Source organism: Zootoca vivipara, chromosome 8 (assembly GCF_965207765.1).
Source record: "Zootoca vivipara chromosome 8, rZooViv2.hap1.1, whole genome shotgun sequence".
Lineage (NCBI taxonomy): Eukaryota > Metazoa > Chordata > Lepidosauria > Squamata > Lacertidae > Zootoca > Zootoca vivipara.
The window spans coordinates 40414687-40427280 of record NC_142591.1 but is presented as its reverse complement, the minus strand read 5'-3'; the positions used below and the strand labels follow the sequence as shown (position 1 = coordinate 40427280).

Sequence of the window (12594 nt, the reverse complement as noted above, 5' to 3'; positions counted from 1 at the left end):
GTATACTTCTTATTAGAACAATAGGAGCAGGCCGCCATGAACTGCTTTGTTATTATTAGGAATTGTGTAGAAGTCCTTCTGTAATTTACAACATTGGACATTTTTAAAAATTATTTTATTTTTCTCAAAATTTCAAATGAGAACTACAAAAGTACAACTCTTTCCTTGCCATTTTGCTTTCTAAAGCATGGGCTTAAAATAGTTAAGCAGTGTAACGGAGTGTGCCAAGTAGAGATTTCAGCTAATATTTTTTTTTTAAAAAAAAAAACACCTCATGCAGCAAAGCAATAAGGTTTTGAAAGTTGGACGTCAGAATTCCTCTTGGGAGTACAGAATATCCTAAGCCCCAAAAGAGCAATGTGAATTGTGACCTAAATATGACTAGATTAAATACAAATAAAGGTCAACACCTATATGATACCAGCATCTTCACTAAGTACAGTGGTACCTCGGGTTACGTATCCCTCTGGATATGTAATCTTTGGGTTGTAAATGCGGCAAACCCGGAAGTGTATACTTCCGGGTTTCACCGCACGCATGTGTAGAAGCGATCAGCGTGCATGCGCAGAAGGGCACCTCCAGTTATGGACTTTTCAGGATACGGCCGGGCCTCTGGAACGGATCCCGTCTGTAACCAGAGGTACCACTGTAATTTGATATTTTTGTTAGCCTTGCTGTTGTGATTCTTTCATTAACCACATGCAAAACAGTATTTTTCAGTCTGTTATAATCTAGAATTGTTCAGCAGTAATTGTGAAGGATTATCAGATATAAAACAGATATAAAACCTCATTTTATTATAAAGCTTCAGTACAGTAGACCCACAACTTATGCACAGTTAACTTGTGCGCATATAGCTTTACGTGCTGGACAAAATAATAATAAATAAATAAAGGGAGGCAGAAAAGGGACAAGTGTGTAGGGGAAAAGATGTCGGCAGAGCATAAGCTAATGGCAACCGAGGCACACCCCTGAGGGAGGCAGGGCCTGTTGTGGTCCAGTGCCTCAGGTGCCGCAGCCTCTCTCCACCCCCGAGTCAGGCTTGACCCAAGAGTGGAGATGTGGCTGGTGGCGTCCGGCTGCCATGTTGTCTCTTTAGCTCCTTTGCACTCAGGAGTCAGTCTCCAGTGAGGATCCTGTTGTAGGGGCGCCTGGTTGTGCCCCCTCAAAAAAAAAAGACACCCGGGGCCATGGTCCCCCAGCCCCGCTCCCCATGCTATGCCACCTGCTATTGCACCCAATGTGTTTTGTCTATATTTGATTTTGGCTTTATGCCCTATATCTGGAATATAACCCCATCGTAACTACTGTATAAAAATATCTGGAGCCATTTCCTCTTCATTTTTCTTCCATTATATCAAATAGTGATGGGATCTATTTGTTGAAAATAAGGCACCTGACTCTTCAACGGTATTTTTTAAATATGGAATCATTTATCTCAATAAATTCTTAGCAGAATTTTGCATCCAGACAATATTGCACTGGTTAATTATATTTATTGTTGTTTCTGAAATTGCTGTACAAAATTTAGAAGCACGGTTGCATTTATACCAATTATGTTATAATGCTCTCATGTTAAAAAATAGGGATTGCTTTGTCATGGGACTCGAAATGAGGAAATGTTACAATATTTCTTCACTAGAACAACCGTACTTCCTCTTGTTCTATCCTTGTAGGTAGGCAGAAGTATTTGCATAGACTTACTCCTTGTTCAAGTTTTGCTGGGTTTTGCTGCAACTGCACCTACAACAGCAGCTTTCCTACAAAAACAGCACATTGCATTCTCCTTTTAAACAGAATTAGAACAGGTGTACATTTAGCAAATATACCACATGTGATTAAATATTAAGCACTTCACTTCTTTAAACAATACTGTTAGCATCAGAAAAATAAGAATAGAAAACTAGCAAACATTTCTACAGGCAAAGAAGATGAGAGAGAAAACTTGATGAAAGCCTCATTTTCAAAGGGATGCCTGCAGCATGTAGCTAGAGGCAAGTTAACATTAGCTGTAGTCCTTTGTAAGACCTATTTATGGAAAGGGATGTAGGGCTCTTTTGTTTTTGTTTTTGCCATAACAAACAAGCAAACAAAAAACTATGATGCAGAAATTACCATACTTACAGTACTTATTTGTATTTTTGTACCTTGCCGCTATTTGACCCTTAATTTAGCAAGTTTTCCTAATTATTTTGCTGCTTTATAAAATGCTGTTTCTCCCTTTTTTGCACTGTAAAGGAGGTCATCAATAGAGCAGAAATAGAGAGACGGTTGTACTGCTTTATTGCATATGACTGTTTTATTGGCTCAGAATATAGACATTGGTTGGATAGACTGTTTGGTCCATAATGTAAAGAATCTCTTCACGTTCATCATTTTTTGGGGGGGTGGGGAGGACAAAACTGTGGCAAATTAACAGGTGCAGAAGCACCAATTTGTATATATGTACTTTGCTTCCCCTTTAATCTCATGGTCAGTGGTCAGGGGTGATGGGAGTTGTAGTCTAACAACAACTAGGAACGTACGGTTGAGAAAGCCTGATCTAGACCAAGCATAGCCAAGCTCCAGATATTATTGGATTCCAATCAGCCTCAGCCAACACAGTCAATAATAATATATGATGGTAGGTGTAATCCAACATCACCTGGAGGCTACCATGTTGGCTACCCCAAACAGAGCTGCACCGGGTTTCTAGCAGGCCCAACATCCTTGGAAAACTCCAGGGCTCCATGAATGCTTTTAGCCGGCCTTGGCCTGCTTGCCTCTCAGCCTTGCCTAGAGCAGTAGTGGAGGATTGCAAGCCTTTTGTCAGTATCCCCCCCCCCAGTGCCCTGGAGCCAACGTTTGTCATAGCATTGTAAGCAACTAAAATGCTGGGCAGCTTGTCGCTATTGTCGGAGGTCATGGAGCTGTTGTCACCACCATTAGTAAGCCTACCAAGAAGGGCAACAATGTCAGAGAGGTCCCACCCATGGACACTTGGCCAGGCAGCCAAGCCCTGTTTTTTAGTCATTGTGCGGGACTAATTTGATTTTCCGAAAGCAAGAATAAAACCATAATTGTAAAGTAAGCATATTCATATAAGGAAAAAATGTTGTTTTTGCTTTTTGGGGAAAAAAAGTTGAAAGACTTTCCCCCCCTTTTTTCTTTAAACATACATTTGTATACAAAGTTTATATTTTTATGTTGCATTCCCAACTAGATTGTGGGGGTAAACAGCCAGCCCATGGTGCTATGCTCCTATGGTTTATTGGCGTATCTGAGCAAGTGGAGCTGTGATAGTGTTGCAACATAGTTGACTTACAAAGAAATAACATTCAAGAAAGGTACTCAGTATCAAATAACCCACAGTACGCTGGCAAAACAAAAAACTTTTTGAAAATTTACTGTTTCTAATTTCCTTATTGATGTTTTAGAAGTGGCATGCTGTCCTTCCTAAAGGAAGTATTATGATCTGAAATGAAAGCATGGTTAATGAATTAACATGTGTGTGTCTGTCTTACGTATTATATATGTGTAGGAGACATTTCCTTGTTAGTCATGGCTATTAGATGTGCGGTAAAGTGTGTTTAAAAAAACCTCAGTGAGGAATTGCTGAAGCTTTTGTAAAGATTGGATATGTCACCTGTCTGTTCCAAATGTGCTGCATGATATTTCTGAGATGCATTCTTGCTACCTTTTCATTTGTTTCTCCAGTTCTAGTCTCATCTTGATTTTTTCATACATTAATATTTGGCTTTTCTTTCCTTCCATTTCATCTTTTCCTCCACTGCCTAAATCCTTCCACCATCATGGCAGAAGAAGCTATCACTCCTACACTTATTACCTGTAAGTAACTTACTTGTGCATCATCAGAGACATGCTTTCTGCCATGTTGTTCCTCTGTGCATGAATAGTGAATACTAATGATTCAAACTTCCTTTGTGAAACTTGAAACACTTTTCTGCCTCGCTTGAAACCAAACATCTTCATGTCATTGTATTCAAATCCACGTTTCCTTTAGGTTTCCTTTGCCACGTACTGTGTGTTAAAAGTGTTGTAATTTTTTTTCCTCATCAAAAATATTAGGAAAATACAAGCACCGTTATTAGGATTTTAAAAAACAAAACCAAGCTTAGGGTATCTTTAAATAAAATACTTTGATCCATAGCTTATGCATGTTTGCTTAGAAGTAAGCCCAACTGAGTTCAAAGGGCTTATTCCCAAGTAAGTGGGCATAGAGTGGTTGTTTTTAATTTTTTTCCTTGTTGAAAATCTAGTGGTGTATGTACATGTGCAGCCATTTACCATACATCCATTGCTGTATACATTTTAATCCCATTCATAAATAAAATGCTGCTTAAATGTTGCATATTCTGTAACACATAGTTATGCTGTGTTGATCCCAGAGAATGATATGTACATAGTAGGTAAGAGGATATTTTTCTATTTGAAATCAAAAGGGCATGTTCACAAGGTTATGTTTACTTGTTTGCTGTTATTTTTAAAGAGGTCCAAATTTTAAATACCGTAGAGCAGGAGTGTTAGTGCGACATTGTCTGTCGGGATGACCTGCCTATTCACTACTTTCTTTCTGAATAATCTATAGGCTACTGCACAGTGCATGAGCCATAACTGTATAGTAAGCATTTATGGTAGTTAATTTGTAGATAATCCTCCTTGGGAGGAGGGTTGTTGCCTTTGTGGAGTGCATATAAGAATACCAGTGAAATCTGACAAACCACTATTGGAAATGGATTGCTGATCTCTATGGACCTTTAGGTCAATCTAGCAGAGCTCTCCTGACATTCTTACAATGGCATAGCCCTACACAAGGTTTCCTACTCCTGCTCCTGTACATCAGGAGTTAAATGTATGAGAAGAAGAAGAAGAAGAAGAAGAAGAAGAAGAAGAAGAAGAAGAAGAAGAAGAAGAAGAAGAAGAAGAAGAAGAAGAAGAAGAAGAAGAAGAAGAAGAAGAGGAGTAGTAGTTTGGATTTGATATCCCACTTTATCACTACCCAAAGGAGTCTCAAAGTGGCTAACAATCTCCTTTCCCCTCCTCCCCCACAACAGACACCCTGTGAGGTGGGTGAGGCTGAGAGACTTCAAAGAAGTGCGACTAGCCCAAGGTCACCCAGCAGCTGCATGTGGAGGAGCAGAGACACGAACCCGGTTCCCCAGATTAGGAGTCTACCGCTCTTAACCACTACACCACAATAGCTCTTGCCAGTGTAAGGAAAGCAAGATGGGAAGTAAGGAAAGCAAAAGTCACTTGGAGAAGGTCTCTGCTTTGTTAAGACAAAACTGGGGGTCACTTTAAGATAAGAAGGAGAAAAAGCTGCTGAGTCATATAACTAGCTGCCACGCCTTTGGGAAAGAAAGGAACTGACATGGCGTTATGAAGCTAATGAGGGGCAGCAAGTGAGAAGATACCATAGAAGTGGAAAGACATTCACCGTAACAGTGACGCCCAGTAAAGTTGATTTCTGGAATGTAGAGGGTTGGACTAGATGACCCTTGGGGTCCCTTCCAACTCTACGATTCTATGAAATGAAAATCAGCCTCAATTGCAGGCTTTTACGCTCTTGGCCCAAATCTCTTTGAATAATAGAACAAAGATAGTTGCACTCCTGTGGCGAAGAAACAGTTGGGATGTTAAGAAATTATTTGTATATAGCACATTCCCAGAGAAAAATAAAGGGTGCAGTAGAAAAGCTTGTGGGGAAGGATTTTATATTCTGCTAAGCTTTTAAATGGCTATAAAAACGAGCTAGCAGACTGCTCCTTGAATACTTAGCATGAAAGGAAGTATTGGATTACCTTGGGCACTGACAGCATGTGGGGAAAAGAGAGAAAACGCCTAGTGGAGGCTTCGATGGAGGCTGTCATTCTATTTTTTTCCATGATCCTTGAACATCTGAAGTATCCTTGTGGCTGTGCCCACCTCATTACTGTTTGCACACTCTTCATGTACAGAAATGTTGCTTAAGGCTAAGTTACACTGCATGGCAAAGCCACAACTTGGTAGGTAATTTATGTTGCTTAGGGACTGTAGTTTCATAACAAATTAAGCTGTTAGTTTTCAGGGTGATTTAATGAAATATTGAACCAAGTGCCAAGGGCAGAACCATGAGGAATGAGGCGAACATACACAAATCAGTGCACAGTTTTGTTTTGTTTTAAAAAGGCGAAAGGTAGGGAAAAGTAGCTCAAATGTCTTTTTATTCCTGTGTTTTAGTTCTTGCTAGCTCAAAAAAGTTAAAACAAAATGCTTCTGTCTCTGGAGTGAAATGTGTTCATTTAGCCTGCTAACATTAGCATTCCTGTGTAATTATATTTTTATTTGAACTCTGAAACTCTTATCCTTTGAATACCTTTTAAACCCTACAGAATATGCTGTGGCTGAAATGCCTTCATTGACCCTATTGGTGGGTGTTATAACTAGATTAATGATAATCTGCCCCAAGGCAGATCTGTCAGCCATCTTTTGTATTTCCACTAGGTCAATTGTCTCAGCCTGCCCATTCTTTTTCCCTCTCCAACTTTTCAAAGAATTTATTTCCTGCCATAATGCCACAGGAGAGAAGACAGCCCTATCTCATGATTAAGCAACATCTGGTTGGGGTAGCTTGTGTACAAAAGATACCAAACTTTCTTTGGGTGATTGCCACAGAGTAGTGAGGGGAAATGTAGGTTAAGGAGTAGGCATGGCCATTTCTTCACTTTGGTTTATTGTTTTGTTTTTCAGCATCATGGTTGCAATAACATATTGTCAAGGTGGGATGAACTACTAAGCTACTAAGGAGTCAGAGAGACAGGGGGGAATGAAATCTTAACTACTTTATAATTTTAAATTTCACTAACACATACATACATATTCCTGGTTTTGAAGGAAACAGCAGGGACCCATTTAAAATCAAACAAACCAGTAGCTGGACCAGGTCTGTGTTATATAGAGGGTGTCCCAAATTGTGTCACAGGTAATAGTGCTAAACTGTACAGTGTGAAGCTGCTGTTTCATTCTTTGGAGGAAGATTTCATCTCTGAAAAAATGTGCATTGTATTTATGACATGACAACACTTGAGAAGGGGATGGAAAGGGAGGGGAGGGCATGATTTTTATTCATAGGGCTGACTCCAACTAAGTCATTCCGTGTGGCCTCCACCCACTAAATATGCTCTGGAGAGTTGAGGGGACACCCAGTACAAGTTTAGGGGGTACATGAGAAGGGGGAGAACACCCCTTGTGTGAGCAGAACTCCCCAAGCACATATCCCACTTAGCACTATGTTGAATTCCACACATTATATTATTACTAAAGGTAAATGTAAAGGGACCCCTGACCATTAGGTCCAGTTGTGACCGACTCTGGGGTTGTGGCACTCATCTCGCGTTATTGGCTGAGGGAGCCAGCGTACAGCTTCCAGGTCATGTGGCCAGCATGACAAAGCCGCTTCTGGCGAACCAGAGCAGCACGGAGAAACACCGTTTACCTTCCCGCTGTAGCGGTACCTATTTATCTACTTGCACTGATGTGCTTTCGAACTGCTAGGTGGGCAGGAACTGGGACCGAGCAATGGGAGCTCACCCCATCGCGGGGATTCGAACCGCCGACCTTCGGATCGGCAAGCCCTAGGCTGTGTGGTTTAACCCACAGTGCCACCTGCGTCAATACTAGACAGTGATTAAGATTTCATAATGAAATAGTGAGGATTGTCAGCCTACAGCTATTAAAATTTGCTGCACAAAATTAGGCAACATTGCAAACACGTTTTATCCTATGAGTCTCTTCCCTGGGCTTATGAGTCTAACCCAGGAAGTCCGGAAGCTTGGGATGTAAGTGAACAGGCTAAGCAGACAAGAGACTAGAAAGGACTTAGGGAACATGTGGCTGCTGAGAAGTGCCCACAACTTATATTAGTTAATTAGGTTGTGCTAGGATTTGGGGGGCTGGGGTGGGGGCAAGTTTCATTTACCTTTTTTTGCTGCTGCATGTCCTTATTACCTCAAATTTGGGGTGGGCCAATATTCCTCCCTTTCACCTCTGCTCGGTGGGCAAACACTTTCGGCTCTATTTGCATCTGCTTCTAAAATTGCTATTGCAGGGATTTAAAGAACCACAGTGCTCTCCCCTTTTGAGTCCTGTATTTCGTAGGCATTCATACAGCTTGTGTTTGGTAACTGATGTTACACCTTAACAGTCTACTTACAGTGTTAGAATCTAGGCGTATATGGAAGACTAGTAATATGCCTATGGATTTCTTTTTTATTTTATTATTGCATGTTGACTTGGAGCTTTGCCTTCTCTGTTTCTCCCTTTCACTAGAAGCCATTAAACACAGATACTTGCTGAATGTGCCTACTGCATGAAAGCTTTAATTAAATCTACAAGCTGAGCCTTAAAAAGAACAAGAATCAAATTAATTGTAACCAGGGCTGTGCATTTGTTTCAGTGACAGGCCTTTGCGCTTTGGAGAAAGTGCAATCTGTGTACCCTTATCTGAATTAGTAATTTCAATATCACTTTTCATTAGCATGGTAGGTCACTGCCGTGTGTCTTCTGTCTAACACTGTTTGCCTCACAAATAGAGTCGGTTCCAACCACTTTGCCATAGGATTCCATAGCTGTAAACCCTTGAAGTGGAATAAACTCTTTTTCAGCTTTCTGCACCGTTGGTTTTTGTGAGTTCTTCTCCAGACTGAGCTTCCTAATTAGGCGACAGCATAATTAAGGCAAATGCAGGATATGCAAATATGGCAACTGGATTTATAGCAGATTAGGGTTATTATGCTGGGTTAGAGATAAATTAATTTATAAGCATCATTATTATTGACTTTTCAATGACCTAAAGGCAAAAATCTATATAATGTAAAATTAGATTGTGGGCTTAAAAATATAGTCAAAAGAGAGCAAGTATTGAACCAGGCCTGCTTCCACAGGTCTTTTAAAAATGAAAGCACCTGTAGACATTATCACGCAAGTATTCAGCAATTGTTTAAATCAATGTCAGGTGCTATTTATCTACTGCTTCTCTATCTGTTCCTCTGCATAGCATAAATCAAGATGCACATTCTGAAATCACACTTTCAAGGGAAAGGCCATTTTAAATCTGATAAGGTGCCTAGACTGCAGGGAAACTCTTTTTTTAAAAATAATAATGTGCATGTTAAAGTCTGCTCCGAGTTTGGAGGCATGCCCTAAGAATAGGAGGTCCTATCCTGCACAGGTGGTGCTTTCTCTTCTCCCACAAATTGCAACCATAGAGGGTCTGATCAGGCCCCTGGCCTGTTAGGATTGAGGACTTTAACAAATGGGACCATTTTTACCATGCAAATTGTAGGCTCTATTTTGTTTGCGGTTGTAGCAGGGGAGCAATGGGTTAAAAAAACCTACATCCCGCAGTCCCAATCCATATCAAAGGTCAACATGTTGTTGTTGTTGTTTAGTCGTTTAGTCGTGTCTGACTCTTCGTGAACCCATGAACCAGAGCATGTCAGGCACTCCTGTCTTCCTCTGCCTCCCACAGTTTGGTGGCCAAAGTATTGGAGCCTCAGCTTCACGATCTGTCCTTCCAGTGAGCACTCAGGGCTGATTTCCTTTAGAATTGATAGGTTTGATCTTCTTGCAGTCCATGGGACTCTCAAGAGTCTCCTCTTCAACATAGGCAGGGTTTTCTTGCAGGTAGGTCAGGAGAGGAAGGGAGTGAACCCTTCACTTATTGGCAGAAAAATGCAGTTAAGGGCATCTGATACTTAGTCCTTAAAGGTAAAGGGGCCCCTGACCATCAGGTCCAGTCGTGACCGACTCTGGGGTTGCGGCGCTCATCTCGCTCTCTAGGCCGAGGGAGCCGGCGTTTGTCCGCAGACAGCTTCCGAGTCATGTGGCCAGCATGACAAAGCCGCTTCTGGCGAACCAGAGCAGCACACGGAAACGCCATTTACCTTCCCGCCGGAGCGGTCCCTATTTATCTACTTGCACTTTGATGTGCTTTCGAACTGCTAGGTGGGCAGGAGCTGGGACCTAGCAATGGGAGCTCACCCCATTGCAGGGATTCAAACCGCCGACCTTCTGATCAGCAAGCCCTAGACTCTGTGGTTTAACCCACAGCGCCACCTGGATCCCTATTTAGTCCTTAGGATCCCAAATATTTCTATTTTACTATTTTTTCACTGGTTATTTATTGCTTATTTGTTATAAGGTGTCCTTCCATTTGGTTTAACTTCATGCAAGGTTGTACTGTAATAGATTTTCTTCATCTGAAATATTAAATTAAATTAGATTGAACCATAACTTTGATTTCCTTCAATTGAAGGGGCAGAATTTTCATATTTACCAGAGCCAGTGTGTCATAGTGGTTAGAGTGTTAGACCAGAACTTGGGACACCAGGGTTCAAACTGCCACTCAATCATTAAGCACTTTTCAAGGCTCTGGGCCAGTCACTATATCTTAGATCAGGGGTCCCCAGACTTACCGGCGTTTGGGCCGGTTCCCACCGCGCCGATCGCGCGGCGGGCCGGAGGACGGGGGAGCGCGCGCCTGTGCGGGCCGGCGGGCGGGGGAGTGTGCGCCCATGCGCATGCGTACGGGCGCTTACTGGTGCGGCGGCGCTCTTCCAGGGTGGAAAAAGCGCCGAAAATCCTTTGTGCGCATGCGTATGTGCCTCCCCCGCCCTGGAAGTGCACCAGAAATGACCTCTTCCGGGTCGGGAGAGGCCCATACGCATGCGCACAAAGGATTTTCGGCGCTTTTTTCCCGACCCGGAAGAGCGCTGCCGCGCTGTGCGCCGTAAGAGCGGGCGGCGGGGGTCGTCGCGGGCCGGATTGGCAGGCCAATTGGGCCGCATCCAGCCCCCGGGCCGTAGTCTGGGGACCCCTGTCTTAGATTAACCCACCTCACAAGGTGGTTGTGAGGATAAAATAAGCAGGGGGCACATATAGAGTGAGTAGCAAACAACCCAGTAGAAGGGAAATGAAGCTATTAATTAATTATCCAGTTTTGTGGGGGCCACCCTGAAATGCTACAGTATGCCTATTATCTAGGTTTGAATATGTGGGCTGCTGTGATAAATATGCTTACTAGGCAGCACCCACCAAAAGGCAGTAAGCCTTGCATATGAATAAACATGAATAGTATCGCACTGTTTGTGACTCATTGAAATACATTTTAGTTATCTGCCGTAATAATAACATAGTAGTTGCCTATCCAGCTTTACTGGATATTCATTTTAGTGTGGGATTAATGTAAAATTGGAAATGTCATTTGATGTAATTGGTTACATTAGTGGAAGCATTATTTACGGAAGGTTTTGTTATCGTTAGGGTCATGCCATCAGGCAATCAAGCAAATGAGATCAAACTAGTGAACCTTAGGAAAATAAATTAACCTCAACAATAAATAAAAGGTTAGTATCCACTGCAAGCACTCCCAAACTAGCTAATCTTGATTAATTGTATATTTCACTTTAGGCTATAGATCCTCTTTAAAATGCTATTCATATTATTAATGCATGATGCCATTATATTAATGTAGACTAAAAATAATGCTTCTTATTTTCGCTTATTAAAGAAAAGTAGTTATCTAATTGGCTTATCGGCATAAAATTAGCTTGCTATTTATATTTATTTATTCTCACCCTTTCTCCAAGGAGCTCAGGGTTCTATGCACAGAAGTTACAAATTTTATCTTTACAACAACCTTGGGTGGGCATTTGGCCATAGAACTCCTCAATCCATAGCTTTGTTAAGAGGTTTATATGTCATTTGGTGATATTTTGTACTTTCTGTGAGTTGCCATGTTTCTAGCATACTTGAAGGTTAGAATCCGATGTGTTTTTCTTATACTATCATTCATTGCAATGTATGCTCCTACTTTTCCATTTTAAGAGTGCAGCTACTGTGACCTCAGAAGCCAGTATCCACACATAGCAGGTGCTGTGTTTTGTGTTCTAGGGCACAGCATGATATGACTATAAAAGTAAAGCACATTACTTGTCATAGTGGTTGAAGTAACATTTTTACAGCATGACGGCCTGACAGCTTCTTGTTGTATCTAATTAACTAGAAATGCCTGTATAATTTTAGCAGCACGGTCTCCCCCCTCTCCCCCCCTCCCATCTCCACTTTCCTTTCTGGGACCACCATGCAGGTGGCATCTACAAGAATTTTCAAAGCTTTATTTCCCTCTGAGTGTTAGGGTGTTTTTTTTTAGTTTTTTTTAAGCATGCCAGCTTTTCATCTTGTAAACTAAAAATAAATGATTTGCCAGGATCAGATTGAAATTAAGGGTTGATTCATAAATGTTTTTTAAAAAAGTAATTACTGGTACGTACATTTTCATTAATTATTGCACAAGTACTTTTGCTTGCAAGAACAAACTGCTGAGTACTTCAGTTTTTTATGCATATATGAACGCATCTGATTGAACAAAGCTAAGATATTTTCTTACTAGATGATAGACGCAGGATGTAACTAACATTTTGATTAACGGGGGAGCGGAGGAGGAGAATGAACACCATTAAAGCTAAAGTATTTACAAAACTTCATTGTAGCAGCCATGTTCCTGTAAAACTGAACTGGTTCATCATTTGATGGCTGCAGTATAATGTGAATATA

The 12594-nt window shown here is 41.3% G+C and overlaps 1 protein-coding gene across 19 annotated transcripts in view; it reads left to right on the top strand.

Moving 5' to 3' along the window:
• The window catches only part of PTPRM (protein tyrosine phosphatase receptor type M), a 416336-nt gene that overhangs the window by 285968 nt on the left and 117774 nt on the right, over positions 1-12594 (top strand). For 10 of the 19 annotated variants that reach the window (XM_088675353.1, XM_088675349.1, XM_088675346.1 and 7 more), the window contains one exon: positions 3799-3828. The exons of the other annotated variants lie outside the window; for them this stretch is intronic. In XM_088675353.1, the coding sequence (XP_088531479.1) occupies positions 3799-3828 (30 nt within the window). The remainder of the gene's footprint in view (positions 1-3798; positions 3829-12594) is intronic. 19 annotated transcript variants of the gene reach the window in all.